The sequence below is a fragment of the Oryzias latipes genome, chromosome 23 (assembly GCF_002234675.1).
Source record: "Oryzias latipes chromosome 23, ASM223467v1".
Taxonomy (NCBI): Eukaryota; Metazoa; Chordata; class Actinopteri; order Beloniformes; family Adrianichthyidae; genus Oryzias; species Oryzias latipes.
The window spans coordinates 14,608,753-14,632,492 of NC_019881.2; the positions used below are offsets into that span (position 1 = coordinate 14,608,753).

At 38.2% G+C, this 23,740-nt stretch overlaps 1 protein-coding gene across 5 annotated transcripts in view; it reads left to right on the top strand.

The window, feature by feature from the left end:
• LOC101173517 (voltage-dependent L-type calcium channel subunit alpha-1C) overlaps nt 1-23,740 on the top strand; it is a 197,723-nt gene that overhangs the window by 122,225 nt on the left and 51,758 nt on the right. For 4 of the 5 annotated variants that reach the window (XM_020714255.2, XM_020714256.2, XM_023952670.1 and 1 more), the window contains exons 4-11: nt 2,091-2,230; nt 9,164-9,303; nt 10,273-10,425; nt 13,066-13,265; nt 15,126-15,229; nt 18,387-18,474; nt 19,570-19,654; nt 23,139-23,207. In XM_020714255.2, coding sequence (XP_020569914.2) covers nt 2,091-2,230; nt 9,164-9,303; nt 10,273-10,425; nt 13,066-13,265; nt 15,126-15,229; nt 18,387-18,474; nt 19,570-19,654; nt 23,139-23,207 — 979 coding nt within the window. The remainder of the gene's footprint in view (nt 1-2,090; nt 2,231-9,163; nt 9,304-10,272; nt 10,426-13,065; nt 13,266-15,125; nt 15,230-18,386; nt 18,475-19,569; nt 19,655-23,138; nt 23,208-23,740) is intronic. The other variant, XM_023952672.1, reaches the window with a different exon arrangement.

Genomic DNA, 23,740 nt, shown 5'->3' on the forward strand with positions numbered 1-23,740 from the left:
CAGCTAGCACAAACTGTGGTGGACGGTCAGAACAAATCAACAGACAAATAATTCAGCTTTGTAGATATTTACATTTATAACAAGGTTTGAGAAAATAAAAGTGTCTCTGTCTTATCAAAATAAAATAAAAACGGTTTAAAGACCCATTTTGATTATATTTTCATCTATTTTAATAGAATTCCCAGTGGTCTTTTAATTATGATTTTTTATTATTTATTTTTTTTGCCAATTATTATTAAAATGTTGCCAAATTTTTCCCAAATGTAAAAAGCCTGGTCATTAGAAATGTACCAGAGCAATCCCACCCTCTCTTCCCCTTCACATTGCTGAGAGCTTGAAGCAGGGGGTTTGTGGCCCATCAAGCATATTTTCTACGTTACAAATAAGCTCTTTTTCAAATGGCATTTTTTTTGTCAGCTACTGATTCACAACGATTTGAATAAAGAAACACTCAGGAATGCATATTTGAACTTAATTTTTTTCATATCAGAAAAATGCCAGAAGAACACATTAAAAACACCAAAAACATGATTTTTATTGGAGTGCATCTTTACTTGTTTTATTGCTAAATATTGTTTCATTATAAAGCCATTTTTTTATTGGTTAGGAAATAAATCTGATCTGTTTATTTAACAATCATGTCCTTCTTAAAAGCAGTTTGTAAGCCAAATTTACTGTTTTAATGAGTGATTCTATCACAACTGTCTCTTTGTAAGTATAAATGTGCCAGTGATCTGTAATGTGTCTTTTTTTAAGCCTCTTTAAGCCTTTTCAGACTCTGGTTATACAAGCTTAAGCACATAGCAACCTTTAGTTCTTCTTTAAATTAAGTTTTAATTTTGTTTTGTGTAACACCATATATTAATAACCAATAGTTTTTTACTATAAGTACATAAATAAAAATGCACAAGCAACAATATATCATTTATAAGTTTTATATTTTTACATTTTTTTTGTATTTCTGTATTGGGTTGAAATTGGTTTTGTGCCATATTTAGTTTCATTTGAGTACAAAAGTTGTTTTTTGTTTAAAACTAGCCACACAATTGCTGCTCCTCTGTAGTAGTTTCACTTTGCCAAAGCTCTTAACCTATTTTAGTAAACATGGACACACACAGTTCTGTGTCCTTTTAGTTTCAGGTTTGACAAACTCGTCCCAGGAGATGACGCTGGAGTCTGGAAGAACTGGGCCAGCCTTCTGTCCCAGACCTTTGGCCTTGAAGCTTGCATGTCCATGGGAAAACAGCAGAAAAAGAGGAGGATTAAGGGACGATCTAGATGGACAGATTCATAGATGATAGAAAAAAATGCTTTGCCTGAACATAAAATATTCAAAGTTAAAGTTAGCCACAGTTTTTGTTTTTTTTTGTCTCTTTGATTTCCTTTTAGTTTTTAGACTAAGTGACAGATATGGGATGATTTAGTGAATAATGAATTGTAGACTACCCTACTAAAAAGTCAAGAAGTTATACTTTTGTGCTCTTTTAAAGTCAATTCAGGACATTTCCCAGGACCTCAGACAGGAGGTCATCGCTGTGACCACAATTAAAAAAACAGACACAAAAAAAACGTCTTATATAAAAAGCTGCTTGTGTTCATCTGTATACTGTACGTGTGTTTATGCCTGTGTGTGCTTTTGCAAACACATCATGGAGAAGTTGTGCCAGACAGGAAAGGAGCTTCACTGATTAAACAATCAAATATCTTTAATTGTGTACATGATTAAGAGTTGGAAAAATACTTATTCACACATAAATAAACAAATACACATACATCTATCCGAAGTCAAGGCAAAACTTTAAAAAACACCCAGAGAATGTGTCCCAGAGTGAAATTCTGAGGAGGACGAGAAAGATAAGTTAGCGCTGATGGTGTTTATTCATTTGCTTTAAAGTTTGAAACTTTTGTAGGAATAAATATTTTTTAGAAAATGTTTTAGTTTGGCAGGTCAAACTGACTTTAGCTGTGTGGAAGAAGTTAAAAATCAAAGCAATCCCGAATTATTAAAAGTATTACCTTTTACTAAATTCCATGAACTTTTTTACTACTTTTGATCACTAAGCAGTTTTCTCATTTCTGTGTCTCCACAGGAGCGCGTGGAGTATCTGTTCCTCATCATTTTTACAGTGGAGGCGTTCCTGAAGGTTATAGCCTACGGCCTGCTCTTCCACCCCAACGCCTACCTGAGGAATGGCTGGAATCTGCTCGACTTTATCATTGTAGTTGTAGGGTGAGTAAAGGCAGCCATGCTAAAGTGAACAGAGTGGGAAATGCATGTTTTTTTCATGGCCCTTTGAATGACTAAAATAAAATAAAATGCAAAGTTGTACTTCTGCACAATCCTGGTTTTAAGTTTAAATTTAAATGCACTGTCTCATGTTTTAGATTTTTTTATCAGTGGTCCATCAGCGTTTTGTTCAAATTTTGGGAACATTGACATAATGGATGAACATCTTTAACAGAGGACTCAACTGTAGTCTAAATTTGACTTTTTTTTCTTACTTTTTTTACAAGTCCCATCCTAACAGGTTGATGTGTCTTTTTTTTTTTGACAATTTTTTTCTTGCATTTATATAAGAAAGTCAGATCGAAAGCGCTTATGTCTTTTTTCCCTTTCTTTTTTGAGTGTGTTCTTGAAGGTTTGAGTATTTAAGAATACATGAATAGCCTTGTAAGTTTTTATTACATTTTTTCTTAAGTTTCTTAAGTTCAGCACATCAATTCAAAGGTTTGTAGTTTGTCGGGTTATTACTGCTAACTAATAGGAACACATGAAAGGTGCTCAAGCTCAAGAGTGTGAAAATCTGACATTATTGTTTCATTTTTGTTTTAATTTTATGACAGTTTTTCCTTTTTTATATTTAAAAAATGATTTTCTTTTGTTGTTTCTTTGCCCACAGCAAAGAAAATATGTCTGCAAAAATAGCAGTTTATTTTTTTTTTGTTTTGTAGAATTTCAGAAGAGTGCTAGTCTCTCTCCCCTCAAATTCAAAAGTTTGTGAAGGTTATAGAAGACTGAAGCAACCAGGTGACACAGTTCTAACACTTATTGGCTATTGAGATGGTAAAAGTGAAGTTCCCCTCTGATGTTTTGTGTCTAAATATTGGCAACAGAGCTCATCGGCTAAACCGTCTGTGCTTTTATTTGTGTGTGTGTGTTCATGCATGCTTCCTTGAATTCTCTGCTTGCCAGCTGTGTTTGTGTTCCTTGTGCAAGGGTAATGAACTAGATCCAGTGGACCTGACAGATACATTATTGCCATAAAATGGTCTAATTGACCATGAGTGTGTGTAGGGAGGGTGTGTGTGGAGGGGTTTATTGCTAAGATGCTAAGAGGGAAATGGCAAAAAAGGAGCCCCCAGGCTGGAGAGGCCAACAAACACACACATAAACACACAAAAAAATTCTCTTCTAAATGAGAATGTGCTTCAAACCTTAAAGCTTCGGACACTAGGACATGCATCACACATTTTAGAACATGCTAAACGCGGGTTCTTGAACACACATTTAGCCCACAGTCTTTTGCCAATGTTTACCAGCACATGTCCGCCACCTACAGTACAGTTGGAAGAGGCTTGATGTGAAATTTCAAAGCGGTGCAATTGTCGCAAATCTTGCTCCAGATATTGCTATTCCAATGTGCGAAAGACTTGGTGTCATATAAATTTGTCTGGGTATAAATCATTCATTTCTACTCCAAACTGTTGGCACTTCTGTGAATTGAAAGGGACACTATCCATATATCACTACCAAATCCGAATCTTGGTCGAAGATGGGTCAAAGTTCAACCTGGTTTAACATACAACGCACATTCAATGACTATGACTATGCGTTTTTGTACATAGAGCGGGAAAAAGTCCTAAAAATGTACGTAGTTACGCGTAAATGTGAGAGTTTTGAACGCGGAAGCCTGAAATGCGTGGTCACGTGCGTTTACATAGACTTTTCATTGGAAGTGGTCGCATGAACGGGCATTGCTGAAGGAAGTGTGAGCGTAGCTTAATTTACACCCCTCAAGCAGCTACCCTGCTTGCACACACATATGACAACAGGGTAACAGTGAAATACGTTTAGCTTAGAGGTGTGACGATAACCGCATCACCGCACGTTTTTTTTTTTTTAAAGTTCTGCATATGGTGCGTGATTGGAACTATAATAAACACATTAAAGACATTCATCTTTGCTGATAATTTACTTTTTCTGCTAGTCCTGTGTTCAGACTTCAAGGGCTTTTGGGGCTTCTGTTCTTCTTCACTCCCTACGAACGCACTCTCACACCCTCTTGCGCTGCACGCGCCCGCTCTTCTTACACACGTGCTCCCAGTTTCAGCAGCACATTCACATCCTAATTCTACAACAGAAGTTTCAGTTTCACGAGGAAATATGACAAATGTACTGCATTGTAATTATTAATTTCCATTGTATTCATTTCCATTACAAGCTGCGTGCGTTCTTGAGTGCAGGACACGGCCGCCCACTGGAGGATTTTGTGTTGGGGGGGGGTTTATTACTGTTCTCCTTCACTCTGTAACACCAAACACAAACGTGCACTGTTAGAGTGCAATGAATATCACTAAATGTTTTGTTTGGGAACTATTTTGTGCAGCGCAAAGTTACATGTCTACAAACAAAGGCGGAGCCTCCTGCCCCATGATCTTCACGGGTGTCAGGCTTCATGGGTACCGGAAAGGTGACAAAGTGTCTGCAGTCGTTTATTACTGGGCAATATATAATATTCTGAGAAGATGTCTGTACCAGAGAGCACGGATGAAGTCTCGTGTGCAGCTCGAGAGCGAGCCACTGCGTAAGAATCGACACCCACCACCAACACACTTCCTCCTACACAGGCAGTGCGCTGACACACACACATAGTCATTCTACAACACCTATATAATTAGTTCATCAGTTATAGTTAGTTGTTACTGTTATTTGTTAATAAAGAATACTGCGTTGTAATTGTATTCATTTGCGACGCGGCTGACGGGGGATTTTGTGTTTGGCGGGGGGGGGGGGGGGGTGCTGTTAACTGCGACACAGCGCTCCTTGCTGGTTCATTATCCCGGTGATCAAAAATCCCACACCGTCACAGCTCTAGTTTAGCCCTTTTATCCTTTGACTCCGTGGTCTGTCCATTTTGCTGTTTCCAACACTTTAATATGAACATTTAGTGCAAATATTGCAATTACCACTTTACATTAGTATCTAAAAAAAAGTCATGTTTTTTTAAAAGGCTATCTTTTAACTTTTTTCAAGGAAAGCCAATGAAGATAAAACACACGCTTTTAAAATCATTGGCTGCATTCAGACATAAAATCACACACCCACACACACACACACACATTTGTCAGTGTCTCACATTTAAAGAAAATATGTTTAGGTGTGACAGCACTGCGCTTCTGTGTGTGCATGACTGAGTGCTCATCTTCCTGAATGTGTTGGCCAAACAGCCAAGGCCCCTGTGCGCGTGTTTGTGTATGAGTGTGGGTGCAGATGAGAAGCGACAAGAGCTCGTTCCCTCTGGAATAGTCACCATATGGATGAAAGAGCCTGTACCTGCCCCAGAGACACCTGTACCCTGAAAGCATGGGTGCCCACATGCACATGTACAGACAGATGCCACAGGATGCATACTTTTACTGACACAGACCTAAGAGACTGTTAGTGGTGGTGGAAAAAGGTTAGAGGTTATTGTTTTTAGCAAAGGTTCAGTGCATCTGTACCTGCATGTGTGTGCATGTGACATGAACAGGTGCCGTGACTCTGTTGCCTCTACCAGTAATTTTTTTTTAGATTGTATACATTTAAATTTACTCGAACTATTTAACAAATAAATGTAAAAATTTGTCATTTTTCCCTTCAAATTTGAGTTCCTTGTCAGACGTTGGAAGTCAAAAGTTTATAGTTAAAGTTCTTTTTTTGGTGACATTTATTTGCAGATAAATGTTGCAGCTCCATAGAATTCAAAAAGCTCCTCTTAAGAAATGCAATGAGGATACGAGTAGAACATGTCACTGCATCATTTTTCTTTATTAAAGTAAACGCTGTGTTGTAAGTTGGGGATGCACACATGGCCTTCATGTGCTGCTACAAAAAGGCTCTAATTATCACTCCAATAAAATGCTGCTGGTGCAGAATAGTGGATCCTTGATGTGCTCGACATAATCTGTTTGAAAGGCATGTTTCCCACCCAGATACAGAGAGTTAATCAAATTGAGAGGGACCTAGTGTAGAATAGAGAGGCTAAGAGAGAGCACGAGAGGAAGAGGGGCCGATGTGTTCTGAGAGGCTTTTTCAAGTGGCCATTTCATCTGTGCTAATTGATAATTCTCCACGACTAACGCTCCTCTGACTGGCCTTTGAGCCACGCTGGTTGTTGATTTCCAAGGGATGTCACAACAAGAAAAAAAAACAATAAAACCTCAGCTGGATGTAAAAGGAATGCTCCTAAAAGATGTCTGTGAAAGATAACGACTAAAAGAAAATTTAAAAATGAAAGGTAGCAGTCCTTTACTAAGATATTTCATTTTTTATAGATTTTTAATGAGATTATTTAAAATGCATAAATATAAAAAAGTCTTTTTTTTTTTCTTTTTTTCCAGATGCACAGGAACCATTTTTTCTGCAACCTCAAATGCTAAACTTATTCAGCAAAGCCGCAAAGCCCAACTCTGTTGTTTTGGAAAAGACATTTTATCATGTTTTGTAAGACATTTTATTTATGTTTTTGTTGCAATTTATCAATTTCTTTATTAAATGTAGCTGTCAATGGTTTACAATAGTTGAATTATTGCAGTGTTTTATTTTTCTGTATGAAACAAATTTCAACATCTTTTACTTTAGACAGCAGTACATAAAAATTCCTTTCAAAATAAAACACACCTTTCATCAAGTAAGATCCTGCTGCTGCAGTAGATTTACTTGAATTAAAAATGTAGGAAGGTCATGTCAAACAGGGGATTGTCTTTGATTATTGCTGTGGTACAATGCCATCCTTTTTACCTTTTGCTATTGAATATAAACATGAAAATTTCAGTAGAATCCATAAAAAAAGAACCTATGCATGTAAATGTATATAATGTATGTGTAAGGGTTAATGGCCGACGAAGTATGCATTATCACTTTTTAACGCATGCTGTGGAAGCCTGAGGAGGACGGTTGGTTCCGCGAAGTGCAAAAGTGATAATGCATACTTCGAAGGCCATTAACTCGCTTTATGGATGGTCACTTACAAAAGAAATAAATATTAACCAGTTTTTAGTCCTTATTTCTTGTTTTTTTCCAATTTGGATCGCTTTTCTCACAAAAAGCGGACTATTTGTTACGTGGGCAACCACCGCTGCATTCAAGATTCGGCGATATAAAGCGATACATATATGCTGATCTTTCAGATGGGTTGAAGAAACCATCAGTTCAGAGAGAAAGTTCACCTCTTACCGCTTGTTTTTGTCTAAATGATGAAGCAAAAGGTTGTTTTAAAGAAGCCGGCGCAGTGATACAAAATATTTAATCTAGGTGACCGGAACTTCTTTTTTCACCATGCAGTTATCCTGTGGTATATCACTTTTTAATGCACACCAAGCAGCCAATCAGAATCGAGTATTCACCCGCACCATGGTATAAATATATATAGTAACTTTGCTTCTGAACAGCAACTAGACACTACTGTGCAGCAAAGCTAATATTTTCTTTATTATTATTTTTTTTGCATTTTAACATAAGCATAATATCCCTGAATAAAGGCCTGTTCACACCGGGACGAATTTCGCCGGCGATTTTCGCCGACGTTTAACGCCTCGTGACTAAACAAAGGGCACCAACGAGAGTGTGCACACCGACGCGAAAAAACGCCAGGCGTTAAAGCGTCAAAAAAAAAAAACGCCTCGGGTTCGTTTTTTTTTTTCGACGCGTCGCGTTGAAATCTACTCGACCAATGAGAATGGCGCTTTTGCTCACGTGTCTGGAGCTTCTGAAGTTACAGTAAAACACAACTTGGGGGCGCTCAAACACAAAACTGCCTTGCTGAGCACACATACCAGCGAAGAAGATAGACGCCAAGTAGCGTCTACACTGCCGCGAAGCAATAATGACGGACATTCTAAAATATCCCCGAACCAAGCACCAGTTGGAGCTACTGGTGCTTGAAATATTCATGTTTTCTTTGTTTGATTCTGACAAGCGTGTAAATACTTGCTCTCTTCTTCTGAGTGAAAAGCGACTTTCAGAAGCGTAAAGTTGCGCAGCGCCACCTTGTGTACAGGAGTATTTCTGTTTTACATTAAGCGCCATCTAATGTCAGGGAATGAAATTGCATGTTCACTCCACTCATCGTCAGCGAAAATCGCCTGGGTGTGAACACAAAAAACGTGGCGAAAAACGCTGGCGAATAACGCCTGGCGAATATTCGTCCCGGTGTGTACGGGCCTTAAGAACATTATTTTTTAACAGCTTTAAAACTGTCAAAGAATTTTGTAAAGCAGATATTCTATGTAAATGTCAACTGTTTAATTAGAATTATGACTGCTTAAAGTATTGTTATTTGTGCCTAGTTTTGTTGTTTTTGTGGTAGATATTCCTTTAAATAAGACTCCTAGCGATGCATACAACTTGAAAGTAGCCGACAGGAAACAATGTGTGACTTCACTTGTTGTAAGGTAGTTGTTTAACCTGTTCTGTTGCAAAAACACACAATCTTTAAGGCGCATTTTCAGACTTCAACACACGTGTGTCCCATCCTGGGTTGCTGACTGGGAAAAGATTAAAGCCAGATGCATCACATTTCCTTATCTTTGAAATACAGAAACCACATGTGAAACTCTTTTATTCTTGCATTGGACTCATTAGGTTGTTGTGGGTTTTGTTTTTGAACTCTCTTCAACATCTGCATTGTGAAACATTGCAGATGTTACAGTTCTTCTTTGCTTTTTTTGAAGCTTGCCTCAAGATGGAGTGAGAGTAAATGTTTGTTGTTGTGAATGAGATTATGCAGAAGTATTACTTAAGTGATGACAAGAAGTACATAGAAGGGAAAAGAGAATGACAAGTGCTGACATTCATGTATGTCTGCATTTCTTCCAAAGTTCTTCCCAAGGAATTCTCTCATTCCTGGAAAATTAAAGTTATTGTGAAATTTTTGTATTTTAAAACACATAATCTCTTCCACAGGTTATTCAGTGCAATTCTGGAGCAGGCCACAAAGGGGGATGGGGCCACTCCTATTGGAGGAAAGGCAGCCGGTTTCGATGTCAAGGCTCTGAGAGCTTTCAGAGTACTCAGACCTCTAAGACTGGTCTCCGGAGTACCGAGTAAGTACTGGTGAAAAAAGACATGGGGGATCAGGTGTGAGCTGCTATTGCGCAGGCTGGGGTGGGGGGGTTGGACCAAATATCCGAGCTGAGATTCCTTCTTGATGCCTCAGACCACAAACTCGACGTTGCACAACTATACAGACACAAATGTACACACTCTAAGCGGTAGATGAGTCTTCTGTCAGGTTTGATATCAGTGACCACAGAGAGGGCACCAGAAGAGCAGATTTTGCAGACATGTGCTGGTATTGTTTTATAAAAGTGTAAACTAATGTTACAAGAATAAACATTATGGATAAAAACAGAGATTGAGCAACTGAGTATGTGCTTGACGATGCAAAGGGCTTATCCTGTGCCAATTTCTAATGAACTCCTGCCACTCTGCAGAAACTATGTTCTAGAAAACAACACAGGTTCTTTGATTGTGGCTAATAACAGCATGATCCTAATCAAAAGACAGCTGGGAACGCTTTTACAGTAGATGTTGCAGGCCTTCTTTCATGATAATTCTATAAAAAAAATATTGAAAGTTTGTAGATTGTTCCTCTTTGTTTAAATATGACAGCCATCAAACCAGTAAATACGCACTCTGTCTTGTCACAGGTGTTGTTTGAGCCTATTCTAGCTATCTTAAGGTGAAAGCAGGTGCACCCAGGGCAGTTTGTCCACCACAAACAGACAAATACACACACTTCCCTTAAGTGACAATTTAGAGTCATATAGAAACCTATGAAGCATGTTTATGGACAGTGGAAAAAAGGAGTGCCCAAGAAAAAAACCTCACATGTACGGGGAGCTGTGTGAATTAATTGCTTTATAGGTTTCATTGCTTTTTATTTGTTTTTCTTTTGTGGTGAAAATTTTAAAACTTTAACACCCATCTGTTTGTCAATTAAATTGTTTTTAAAATCCTTAGTTGCTTTATTATGTATCTAAACCTCCCTCACAATTGTGTCTGTGCTGTAGGTTTACAGGTAGTGTTGAACTCTATAATCAAAGCCATGGTCCCTCTGCTCCATATTGCCCTGTTGGTCCTCTTTGTCATCATCATCTATGCCATAATTGGCCTGGAGCTCTTCATGGGCAAGATGCACAAGACCTGCGTTCACAACCACACAGGTACGTGCAAGCATAGAGAAAGAGAGGGAAGATATGGATGTTTTGCACCAGTGCACAGATGAAAATACCAACAAGCATGTTTACAGCAATGCGCTGGCTTTGTGCACCCCAGCGTTCAAAAAGCACGCTTCAGTAAGCAGAAGCAGTGAGTTTACGGATGAACACAAATGTGAGCAGTGGAAGGACACAAACCTTTCAATTCCAACATCAAGCTGAGCATGGCTGTTCTGTCACTTTACTGTCCCTCTCTTAGTAACTTTGACGTGACTGTACTGTGTAATGTTGCACCCACAATGAAGCAAGCCGGAAAAAACTACAAAATGAGTGTTAAAAAAGCAATTGGTTGCCTTGATTAATTATTTATATTGTCATTTATTTTTTGCCTTAGAGTAAATTGCCTAACCGATTACTGAAACTGCGGCTGCCTTGAATGATTGAAACAATGTGCAGATAAGGGCATCAGGTATAAATGGACTTGAGTGTTATTATGATAATATTATAGGTCCCATAAGAGCCATTAGTTATTTCCAGGATAAGTGATGGTGAACTGCTCTCTTATGCATAGCCCAGGAGAGCCTATTTCTTATAGTTTGGCACTTTTTTTTGTTTAGTATTAAGTATTAAGTATTAATTTGTTTAGTATTAAGTAGTATTTAGTATAAACAGTTACCGTAATTTCCGGACTACAAGCCGCTACTTTTTTCCTGCGCTCACAGCCTTGCGGCTTATTCAGTGACGCGGCTAATTTATGGATTTAATTGGCGGCCGCCGTGTACATACTTTCGAACTCAGTGAATAGTTAGAACTCTCTATCCAACTCCAAGCACGAGGCATTTCTTTTCAACACACCTCTTGGCAGCCAAACAGCATGGACTTGACTTTAGGTCTTAGACACTTCAGTCATGGTTCAACAAAACGAAACACGCATGCCCGGCCGCATCCCAGAATCCTTTGGGGCCATTAGACCCAACGTGCACGTGATCGCCGCTACAATTTGATGAAGCTTTCAAGTTAAAAGCAATTGTTAAAAGCAGTGTGAAAAAATCCACCATCACCAACGGGTTTGGAAAAACCGGTTTGCTGCGTGACGGAGAGAACAGCGCATGGAGTGAATTTACACTCCATTTACGGTTTCTAAGGAAACCGTAAAAGCGGAATTTTGCTTTGATAAGCTCACAGCCTCCGTGTGAGTTGGAGACATCTTCTCCTCCTGCTGCTCTTATAGAGCTGCGGGGCTGATGACAGTCTGATGGCTCCCACACGTAACAACGCATCCGCCCCTCATACACAAAACGTACAGTATTAAGTCCGATTGCTTTGGACAGACACGATTTGCTCGGTCCACCGGCGCAATGGGGACGAAGTGCTCCTCCTTGAAGCCGCCCTGGCCAGAGGTGTCGGAGTAGATAGGAAGGGGAGACAAGGAGCGCGCGGGGCGGGAGCGGAGCGCAGAGGCTTTGAATTCTGACGCACGCGCCGCACTGAGGCGCGCGTATCGCGCTGAGGCGCGCGCTTTTCAGTCGCCGCTGCTGTATTTTACCGGTGTGTTTTTTAACCAGTCCTGTTACTCCCATAACGCTGCCGTGACACAAGCGGAAGGAGAGCTGTACGCGTTCACCCCTCCATGCACTGCTGATACTTGCTCATTCTTAAACACATACAACAGTGTGGCGAGCCGGGCGTTGGCCCCGCCTTTAGCCCCTAAGACTCATGGGAAATGTGGAATCGCGGATGTAAATTTCCTCATCATAACTGAGTGATGTAATGTTGATTATATGGTTACTGTTTGTAATTTTATGTATGATACCTAGATTGTCAATAAGTAAAAAAAAAAAAAAAGAATGAAATAAAAACACCATAACTGAGGAACTTGTGAACAGAATACAGATCCATGCTGTTTGACAGATGTCGATACACTCAAATACATGAGCCTGAGGCACAGCTGGCTACACCCACAACGTGCTAATGAACTGCACTCACTCTGGGGTGCTGACCGTGATCTGTCAGGATGACAATATCGCCTAACATATGCGCGGCTTGTACTCTGATGCGGCTTGTGTATGTTTAAAAGTAGTTCAACACGTAAAAATGGGTGGGTGCGGCTTGTAATTGGGTGCGCTTTGTAGTCCGGAATTTACGGTATTCTATTTTTAGTGTGTGTTTAAATTCGGTCATTGCTACTTTTTTTTTAAAGTTTGCTTGAATTTAAAAAGTTATTTATCTTGCACATGGTACCAAACCTGTAGATTTTGTCTGTAATCATGATCTCTGTTGTATTTTAAAACATACCACAAATCTAGAAAGTAATGCAAGCAAAAGAGTTACTGTATTTTTTTAAAAATATGGAAATTAGGAATGTACTGAAAGATTCTTAATTTCATATTTACAAAAAAAATGTTGGGCAATTGAACTCAACTTTTTACCACACATTTTTGCTGCATCTTTTAACTGTAACTTCTGCATTCCAAATAAAATGTCCTAGTTAACGAAATTAAAAAACTTCATAGGCAGAATGAAGATATTGTGCACATAGAAAAATTCCAATATTTGCACCAAATGTTCAGATCACACATACTGGACGTAGATTGAATGTTAACACATTTTCCTGTTTAAAGTCAATGGCAATGTCTGTTTTTCCAGGCCTAAATGCAGAGGAAAAGCCAGCACCGTGCGCTCCTGATGGTGCCTACGGCCGACACTGCACACAGAATGGAACCCAGTGCAGAGTGGGATGGGAGGGTCCAAACGATGGCATCACCAACTTTGACAACTTTGCCTTTGCCATGTTAACAGTGTTTCAGTGTATAACAATGGAAGGCTGGACAGACGTGTTGTACTGGGTGAGCCGGACACCACAAATGAGTTTTTGTGTGTCGGCATGAATGTGCAGATCTTGTGAGCGGGCACAAAAGCAGTTTTAATTAAGCCTCGAAAACAGCTTCGGGGCTCAGGTACTGACCCATTGGGTCATAAAATTAATACATCATCATTTTGATCATACCTGTATAATCTAAATGTGTGGCTGGGTCTGCATGAGTGTAGAAATGTGTAAAGCAGATGGCTTCCTGACTCTACACCCCTTCTATTTTTTTTTTCTGTCTACTATTGACTAGTACTTTACACACTCAGCTTACAATTTTTATCAAAACAAACTGCAGCTCAGGTGATTGGAACATAAATTCTTACAGCAGTTTAAGTGTATATAAATAGTTAACCTATGTATGTGTGAATAAATATCGGTAGCTACAAAATAACAAAAGGGTTATTCCGGTTGAACCAAAGCCCACCAACCTTTTGCAAACACAAACCTTCAATGGTAAAACCCCAGAAGAAGACTATTTCTACATCCTCACCAATATCTTGAAGGAGACAAGGTTTTGTTTAGAAAGAATTTAGAACAAGATGCCAATTTTACTATAAGCATTTTAAAATCTCAATCTCAAAATCTCTTTTTTTAATAATACAAATATATCACAATACTCTGATGGTTTGTGTCTCTTTTTGCATCCGCATGAACCGCACAGATTTTCTCCTTATTCTAGATTTATAAAATTGTATCCAAAATCCCAGGCATTGACTATATATGAGAATTTGACTGAGTGAGTGGGACGTCACCCATAGAACATGGTTTGTTTCCGGCTCCAACAAAATAAAGTCAATTTAGTAGCCACTTTTTTGTTGAAACAGATGTCACTACATTTGAGGCAAAAAATCATCAGTAATCAGTAATTGGTCAGAGTCGGTCTGAGTTAACATTTCTATGGCAACCACTCTGGCCATTCAGCATTGACAATGTTAGAAGACCACACCCCTACCATTGGTAAGCAAACAGGCATTTGGCTTGAATAACTTGCGCTACAGGATGAAAATATCAGGGGGAAAAATAACATAATAGCTAGAAAATTTAAAATAAAAAGGTATCAGAGCAAGAATGGTCAGTGATAAACAGAATGTCTGAGTAATAGCTGTTTGCTTCTCGATAGAAATTTATGAAATTTTGGCCTCTATGAGCCTGTAGGTTCTTCCTGCTTAAAACATAGCACATTAACACATCATTGGCTCATATAGAGCCAATGATCACAGGCAATGCAAACATGCAATGAATGGTATGCTAACACGCTTCATGGGTATACTTGTCATGTTTAGGGAGTGTTAAAATAAGCCCAGACCCTGACCCAACCTAACATTAAACAGATCGTGGCCATTCTCTCAGCTGGAATGTATCTGGGTGCTGTAAGGAATGCTCCATGTCAACAGATCTCCAGATGACGCTGTGTTCTTTCAAATATGCTCATTAAATCAGAATTGTTGTTGCCTTAAATGTAAACAGACTATTTGGACTATTATCATAACCAGAGCATGTTGGTTTTTATAGTCTGCATGTACGCACCATCACTGCTGATCACCAGGACCTTGCTTTTCAAAGATAGACCAAATGGTTTCCTCTCACAATTGTTCTCACAGATCAGTCTTTTTTAGTGTTAACTGTTGCTCTAGTTAACATGCACTGCTTTTTGTTACTTACCTCTCTAACACAACTCTATCCTGGACTTTTGGACTATCGTTCTGTTCTTTAATCCTCTCAAACCTTCTTATCTAATGCTTATTTCCCCCTCTTTTCATCATTTCTTTTTTGTCTTCACTTTTAATTTCCCACCTTTTTTCTCCTCCACTTCTTCTCTGCCTCTTCTCTCTCTCAGATGCAGGATGCTATGGGCTATGAGCTGCCATGGGTCTATTTTGTCTCTCTCGTCATCTTCGGCTCTTTTTTCGTTCTCAATCTCGTTCTGGGGGTGTTGAGCGGGTAAGAGCTTAATCTGTTGCTCCGTGGATGTGTGTTGTGAGTGATCGTTGTGGAGGTAATCACTGATTATGTATCAAGACTCTTTTTTTTTTTTTGGTACTGCTGAAGATAAAACATAAAAAACGAATTCATTTTCTCTCAAGTGGCTTGCAGATGGAATTACGTGCAAACAAAAGCCATGTGGTGACAATAGTGTTACCTCAAAGGTTAGAGAGAGTAAATAAACAGCGATGATAAGATTTGACTTCACAAGCCTAAGAGCAGTTCAAACCTAGAATCTCCACAATCTTTGATCAAGTGATTATTTGTGCAGTTTGTGCTCATCTTAAGCGCAGTAGTAGCGCTTTTTACCCTGTCTGAAGAAAGTCAAGGGGGTTATAAAGAATTTACCCCCTCTGGCCAGAAGAAAGATCACCACAGAAATCTTGCACAATCAGAAAATAAAACAATAAACAAACACGCACAAGGTAGAACAACTAATACAATTTTTTTGAGTCATTTCTGAAAAGGCCCTTGCCTTAAATATTGAAGTTACATGGATACCCATTTACTTATTCATTTCCTCATTTAGTCATCATGAGATCATGATGAAAAAAAAAAAAAAACCTTATCAAGTCCAGACATCCCACACCCAAATTATTAAGCTAATAGTACAGCAAATTTGAACAAACATAAGAGTTTCTAAGAATAAGAATAATTTATATAAGAGTTAGATCAAAATCTAATCTATTAAATTAGCTCTGAAATTAGTTTAAATTTGATTAAATATACACAAAAGGATTACAATTTTTTTTAATCCCTAAATTAAATTATTTGGAAGGTCCTGGAGAGATAATCATTTGTCATGAGGACTGTCATTACATCCAGTCTTGGGAAGTCTTGCTGCACAGTCAGTTCATGTTTCTAACTCCTTTTGTTCTTTCTACAGTGATTAACCCTGAAACACATTAGAGGGCAAGAAAAATACAAAACCATGCTTTTAACTCCATTTATATAAATACATTTCAATTACTTTTCTGTAGAAATGATCATTTTTAAGAGATTTATTCAAACTTGTTTCGATGCTTTTTTTTTTGTTTTTTTTTTTACAATGCCTGACCCACCTGTCTCACTGTTGGAAGATATAACTCAGGCTCTAACGCCTTACTTTCTTTCTCCCCATTTTCTCATCCTTTACTCTTTATTTCTCCTATCATCTTGATGCCTCTTGATTCCTTTCCATCTCCCAGGTCAATGATGCTGTAGATTACAGGTGGCCCTGGGTGTATTTTGTCACGTTAATCATCATTGGATCCTTCTTTGTGTTAAACTTGGTTCTTGGGGTGTTAAGCGGGTAAGGGCAGGGCTGCAGATGATCGGAAACTAACTCCTCTTTGCTCTATGTTGCTGTTGTTCCTGGTTTCCCCCTTCAGCAGAGATTTACATTTTCTTCTACCTGTTGTTTCTTGTTTGCACCAGTCTTTGGGATGTGTAATTTTGTGTGGTCATGTATTTTGCTTAGTTCTCTTTGATACGATTTGTGTAGTTGCAGATCAGCAGAGCATCTGGCTCCATGACCCTCAAGCTTTTTAAAATAATGTCCCTTTGGAGCTTTAAAGCTCATCTGCTGACTCTGTTCTCATGAAAGGCTCTCATGGCAGCGTTGCTGTGAAACTACAGAATACAGTCATCATTGTTAAAGGAGATATCTGCTTGTACTGATGATTCCAGCTCATGCTTTGATTAAGGGAATCTGCCCCACCTCCCTGGGCCTCATTTGACTTCATAGTCTTAGCGGTGAGACAACATGAATGTGATAACAAACAGCATTTTGGAGGTCTGGGCCTCTGATTCTTTGTCTAGTTTCTGACTAATGATGCTGTCAGTTCAGCACACAACCACTCTGACATTTTACCAACCAGAGCCTCCTTTGAATGTGTGTGGCTCTCAGATTGGCATAATAACTAATGACCAAACAAGTTCAAAGAGAGTTTGTGATGAAGGAACATAAACATGAGGTGTAAATCCGTCCAAATTTGATGTATCGTGCAAACAGAAAGAAAAGAGACAGAAAGAAGAGGGACGGAGCAAATTGATCTGGGACATAAAGGTGAGACAAAGTGAAAGGAAAATTGAGCGTGAAGTGTTTGGGTTTGGAAATCACAATTGCATACGCACATGAAGCTAATGAACACTGATGTTCCAACACACAGATCAATAAGACCAGGTCTCCTCTTAATGTTCTGACAAACGAGACAATAGCTGCCTCTCTTATGCTCATTGATCTGTGTTTGAGTGTGGCGTCCACCGATCCATCTGCGGTTTTCATCACTGCTTCAAATTTCACACACTCTCATGCTTGAGCATCATGTCTTTGTAAATAGGACAGCAAAACAGCACACAATAAAAACAATTACTTTGTCAAAAAAGTTCTAATGATTGTACGCAAAACTTTTTTGATGTACATAACTTCAAGAAAATGTCTTTTGGATATTCAAACTTGATAAAACATTGACAAAAAAACTGAGCAAGAGGCATCACCAGCTGTTTTTATTTCAGTGGACAGTCGAATCTTAAAAAGACAGATGTTTCTGACTATGAAAGTATCAAAGTAAATTTATTTATATGAGTGTGTAAAAAGATAAAATAAGACAAACTTGAGTAACCATAGGATGCCACTTCCATTCATTTACATGGTAATATGCCACCCTTTAAAAGATATCTGCTAAAACAAAACAGCGATATTGCAATGTTTGTACTGTACTTGTGAGTTTTTTTATTTTATTTGTCTGCTGTTACCACAGAAATGGTTTGTTTGGTTACAAGCATGAGCAGACAATACAGTCTTTATTGCAGTTAGGAGTTTAAAAAAGCGCTAAGCACAGTACAAGGGATGCCTGTGTGTTGTCAATTTTCTGCTTCATGTCTGACTTTGGACAAATTGAAATTTACAGGGTTTTTTTCTGTATTTGCTTACTAACATCTCTGAAGTGCATTTTTTTCCTCCTTTACCCTATTTTCTTCTTCTTCGGCAGGTGTTTACCTTCTTCTTTTAAGATTTCATTATCATTACAATACTTACCCAGTTGTTAGCTATACATTTTCAGATTGTTTTTCTTGTGCCCCATCTCTCCCTGCTTCTCTCTTCCCCTGCCAATCTATCCTTTGCCTTTCCCAGAGAGTTTTCTAAGGAAAGAGAGAAGGCCAAAGCACGCGGTGACTTCCAGAAACTCAGAGAAAAACAGCAGCTAGAGGAAGACCTAAAGGTGAGCTTTTATACCTGTTTTGGTAACATGCACAAACAACCAAACAACAGTGGCTCTGTGACATTTATTTTACTTTTTTGCATTTTAAAGGTCTGTGTTCCTCTGATCTGGTTAGCAAACATTGCTTTTTCACCTTTGTTATACCCTCTGAGAACAAAACAGCACAAAGTGTTTGTTATTGGGCATTGGTGTATTTCAAATGCAAGCACTTTGCATGTAATAAAATGGTGACAGACATGCAACCAAAAACTGTGACTTTAAATCTTTTCCCAGGAAGATTTGTAAATTCAATAACAATAATCTGTAAAACTAGATTTAAGAAAAAAAAAACAATAAGGAAAATCTTGGCCAAGATAAAACAGAACATTATTGAAAGACCCACTCTGATGAAAATCATGTTATGGTGTTTTTAACATGTTCTTGCGGCATTTTTCTGCTGATGGAGGACATATATAAATAATATTAATCTTAAGATTGCATTTATTAGCATTTTTTTATTTAAATTGTTGTGAATAAAGAGTAGACGCAAAAGATGTACTTTGAAAAAGGTTGTAGCTGTCTTGTACAAGTTACTATGGCAAGACACAAGCTTCCTGCCCCATTTCACACTGATGCCTCCACTTGCAGACAAATAGATCCTCGTCCGAGCTGTCATCTGGCTCAAACTGTACAGCTGGATAGCTTTAATATTGCTTGCCATTTTTGTTTCACTGTTAATTTTAGGTTGGGGGTGTAAGGGGCAATAAGCTAGCAACGGTCAACAGTACCGCCCACAACTCAGAGGCGAAATTCCAATAAATTATTGCTACTCTGCAGAAATTTTGTCCTAGAAAATGACAGTTTTAAATTTTAATTATAATGGAAATAAAAATTAAATCATATTTAAGAGATTACCTAAAGATCATTGGAGTGGGTCTTTACCATAATAATGTTGTCTGTCAAACTAAACAAGATTCTTAATTGTACAAATTTGCAAAAAACTGAAAAATAAAATCTGAATAAAAAACATTTGAATCTTTCATGTTCAGGAACTTTTCAAACATCCCTATGTTTTAATTTTAAGAACTGATACTCTTCAAATGTGTGCTAATGCAGGGCTATTTAGACTGGATCACTCAGGCTGAAGACATTGACCCAGAAAACGAAGAGGAGGGTTTAGATGACGACAAACCAAGAAACCGTAAGTGCTACTGCATCCAAATGTGTGTATTTCCCAGTATAAGAAAGCCACGCAGCGTGCTGATCCAACTGTTTCTGCTGGTGCACCTGTGATTAATGTACTGCCGTTTGGTGCCTTTGTGGAAAATGTTGGATTTTTACGGGACTTTAACAGTTTGTGGAGGGCTAGTAGAACTTCAAGATACACTCTGCTGAAAAAACAAAATGTTTCAATATAAAAGTGAAAGTCACACTGTGTTGTGAAGCTACCTTTTTGTTAACTTTAATGAAGTGAAGAAATACTTCATTGATTTAAGGAATGAGGAGTACTTGAAAAGGTATTCATGCCTTCTTTCGGACAATCCTCCTGAGGTTTAAAGTCAGTTTAGATATTGATACAGTGATAAAGACAATAACTGCTCTTATATAAAGCATCTCTGATTTAATCAAACAAATGCAAACATTCTGTAAGTATGCTACGGAGCCGCTTTCCACCGCTACCTCCATGTCTCTGTGAAATACATTAGTTTGAGAAGGGAAAAATGCCAAGAATCAAACTTGGGGATCAATTTATTCTTGTCTCGATGAGAGTAAGAAAAATATTGTAAGATTTAGGAGGCCCGACCTGGCTGCTTCCCCATCCAGCAGGGACTCTCTGTCCACCCAGCTGCCGGGTGTAGCGATCACCTTGCTATAGTCAATGGAAACACCAATGATGCAGTGGCAAAATATATTTTATTATTGCTCTAATTTAAACTAGTTATTTAAGTTTATTTCCAGTTGCAATTACAGGGTTTGTAAAAGGTCAAAATTATTTGGTGGGATTGAATTAGCATTTTCTTTTACCTATGTCAGGCCATGGGCTCTGTAGTATACACCCAATTGAAGTGGGGTACTTTACCAGTGACAGAATACGCACACAATCATTAATACCATGGTTCTTTATGTTAGGATACACGCCTCCCCAGACCTTGACAGTGTTTTTTTGGACTCAAGGAAAGTAAATAATGTTAAAAGATGCTTCTCATCTGCTACAAAGCTCCAGTTTTCTTTTCTTTATGAGAAAATGATGTTGTTTTGATGTTACTGGTGTCCTTAACAAGCAAATATCAACAAATATGTGGATTACCATTTACCAATGCAAAGGACAAAAGTGAATACTCTGCTAACAGATTTACTTGAGCTCATCTATTTAAACTTGGTTTGAAAAATACCTGTTCCACAGGTTTTTCAAACTCAGAACATCCATATTCAATTTACAAATTAGGTTCATGCAAAAAGCTGAAGGGTCCAGAAGTCCTTTGTGTGGGCTATCAAGCTGTGGATATCATTCAATCTGCAATTTAGGTTTATCAAATGGCTTTACTTAGGCCATTATATGTACATGATCTGACAACGTGATTGATTCGCATTCACTAGAGTTTGCCATCTGTAAGATCGATGATTCCTCTGTTTATGAAGGTGAAAAATCAAGTCACTTACTCTTTGAATTGCTTGGCTTCTTCTGTGGGAAGATGAATGACGGCAGCCTGGCCCTGCTGCCCGGAACACTTTGCATAGGCTTGTGCGTGCACAGTACACCTGCCATAAAAAGTGATGAGAAACTGAGAATGGAGGAGAATACTGCGCCATCTAAGTACTTTTACAATGGTTTATTGTTTAGTTGATTATATTGTAAAATAAATCATACTCCACCGCTATTTTCTTAGATGTAGCTTAATTCATTTGTAATCAAAATCACAACAAATCTACACTGTGAAGATATTTAAGGATTTTAAGGAAAGTATTGTACTTAGAGCCAATATTTATAGAATCAGCCCATTTTGTTGTAATAAAATGGATAAAAAGCACAAAAAATATAAGTATAAAGAATGTGCATTATCAGATGTTTGTTGAATGTCATTAATATTGCAGTGAAGTCTTGTTTTACAGCCAAAACAATGTTTTTAGAAGTTTAATCTCTTTAAAATATTTCAGCATGAAGAATGTAAGAATTGCACAAACCCTTAATGATCTTTTTAGATATTTTTTTTTAGTTGGGTTCAGTTGTGCCTTTTGTTGTATTTATTTATTATATTTGATATAATTTTATTTAAGCTGCCCAGCTTTCATTTGTTGCCAAACTGTGTGTTTTACACTCACTGTCTGCCAACTACTTTGTTCATGCTGTCATCTGGTTCTGGCTTTGTCCTTTTACTCTTTGTGGGAGAACCTTGTCGAGGTTTTTTGGGTAACTTCTTTGTTCAGTAACTGGTACTGTCAGAATCACTGTCGACTCAGAACAACAGTATTTATTAGCTTTTTTATGACATGTACTTCTAATTGAGTTATAATCTGGTTTTCGGTTTGAAAAGTCTTGGGAATTTCCAGTCAGGGTAATCCCATCAGAGAGTTTTAATTGGATGAAAAGTTCAATTTTGTTTATCTTTGGAATTTTAGGAGTATTCATTGGATACATCAAGGAAAAAAGTAGAAAAATGTTCAACTAGTTCTCCTATATCTAATAAAGAACATATATAAATAGTTTTTTTTCAAAATTTCTGTTCTGTTAAACTATGTTCACACCGGACATGTGTCACGCGTTCAAGAACGCGAATGTGGGTTCTTAAAAGTGCTTTTAGCGTATGGCTTTCACACTGGACTGTTGTTACCCAGTACTAGCGCATGTACTCACAGTTGGAAGAGACTTGGTGTGAAATGTCAAAGTGTTGCGAATCTTGCTCCAGGCTTTTTCTTTCACAGCTCTATTCTGATACATGAAAGACTTAGTATCCTATGATTCATCGATATGTCATTACCAAATTCCAGTACCTGTTTGGCCAAACTTCAGCTGGCTTAGCTTTCAACGTGCATTCAGTGCGATCATGTGTTTTGTAAGTAGAGCCCAAAAATAGACTTGAAAACTTGTGTAGCGATGCGAGAACACCAGTGTTTTGAACACGGAAGCCCGTCATGCGCATATACACCTGTTTACAAAGACTTGTCATTGGAAGTGGTCACTTGAACACACATTGCCAAGCCCGGTGGGAATGTTACTTTATAACTTCATCTGCATTTAAATGTTCATGAATGTTCTCTTCAGGAGGACACACTGTTACCAAGATCTTTTGCAACGTTTGCTTGTTTTAACATTCTAAATTTGCAGTTTTGGAAAAAAACATTTAAAATCAGTTTTTCCTTTTAATTTGCCCAGTTCAATTCTTAAATGTTTGTTTAGATAAAAATATGGAAAAGGATGCCCTTTAGAAGCCAATAGTCTATAGGGGAGTGAACCGGTCAAACCAAAGCATTGTGTTGCATTCAGTAAAAGCAACATGTCAACATAAAATCAACAGGTTTCTTTAAAGTCTTCAAATCTCTCATTCATAAAATGTATATACTGTCATGATGGTTGGTCAACAGTTTACAGTCTTTGTATATTTCTTTGTAGCGTACTTACATCTGCTTTCACATGTGGGAATGTGTGTGTTTTGTTCGTCTTGCTGAGCCGTGCTCTGTGTCCCCAGGTAAAAATCATCATTTTCTCTCTCTTCGTGGAGCAGTGAAGAAAAATGCGGCTTTCCTTCGTAAGGCGTGTGCGTTTGCCTGCATGGTCCAGCGCTATTTTAAGATTTTCTGGATTCCAGTTTTGCAAGCAGACTGCAACCTATCTACTCCTTCTTTTGTATTTACTTTGACCTCTTTTCCTCTCTTCTTTACTCACTCCCCCTCCACTTTAGCAATGAGTCTTCTCTGCACTTTTCACGGCTTCCGAACCCCCAAAGGGCAGCCCTTCTCAACACTGTAAAACTGTTTACCCTCATCTTTGTCTACACCTTCAGTTGAATGATTGCAGTGATCTATTGCATTGAAAACATGGCATTTTGACCCCCATATGCATAACCCCAGCTGCAGACAAAATTACATGTCTTCATTGCGCAGAGATCTATATTGCAGCAAATGTACTGTTGCTGTAAAAGTTACAATTTTTAAGCAGGCTTAGCAGGGAGATGAGTTTACAGTGTTGAGACGAAATATCTTAGTAAGAAAGGAAACAAAATGCATCTGCTTGAATTATCTGAAAAAATAACAAGAGGGTAATGTCATCACAGACCAAACTGGAGTGCTG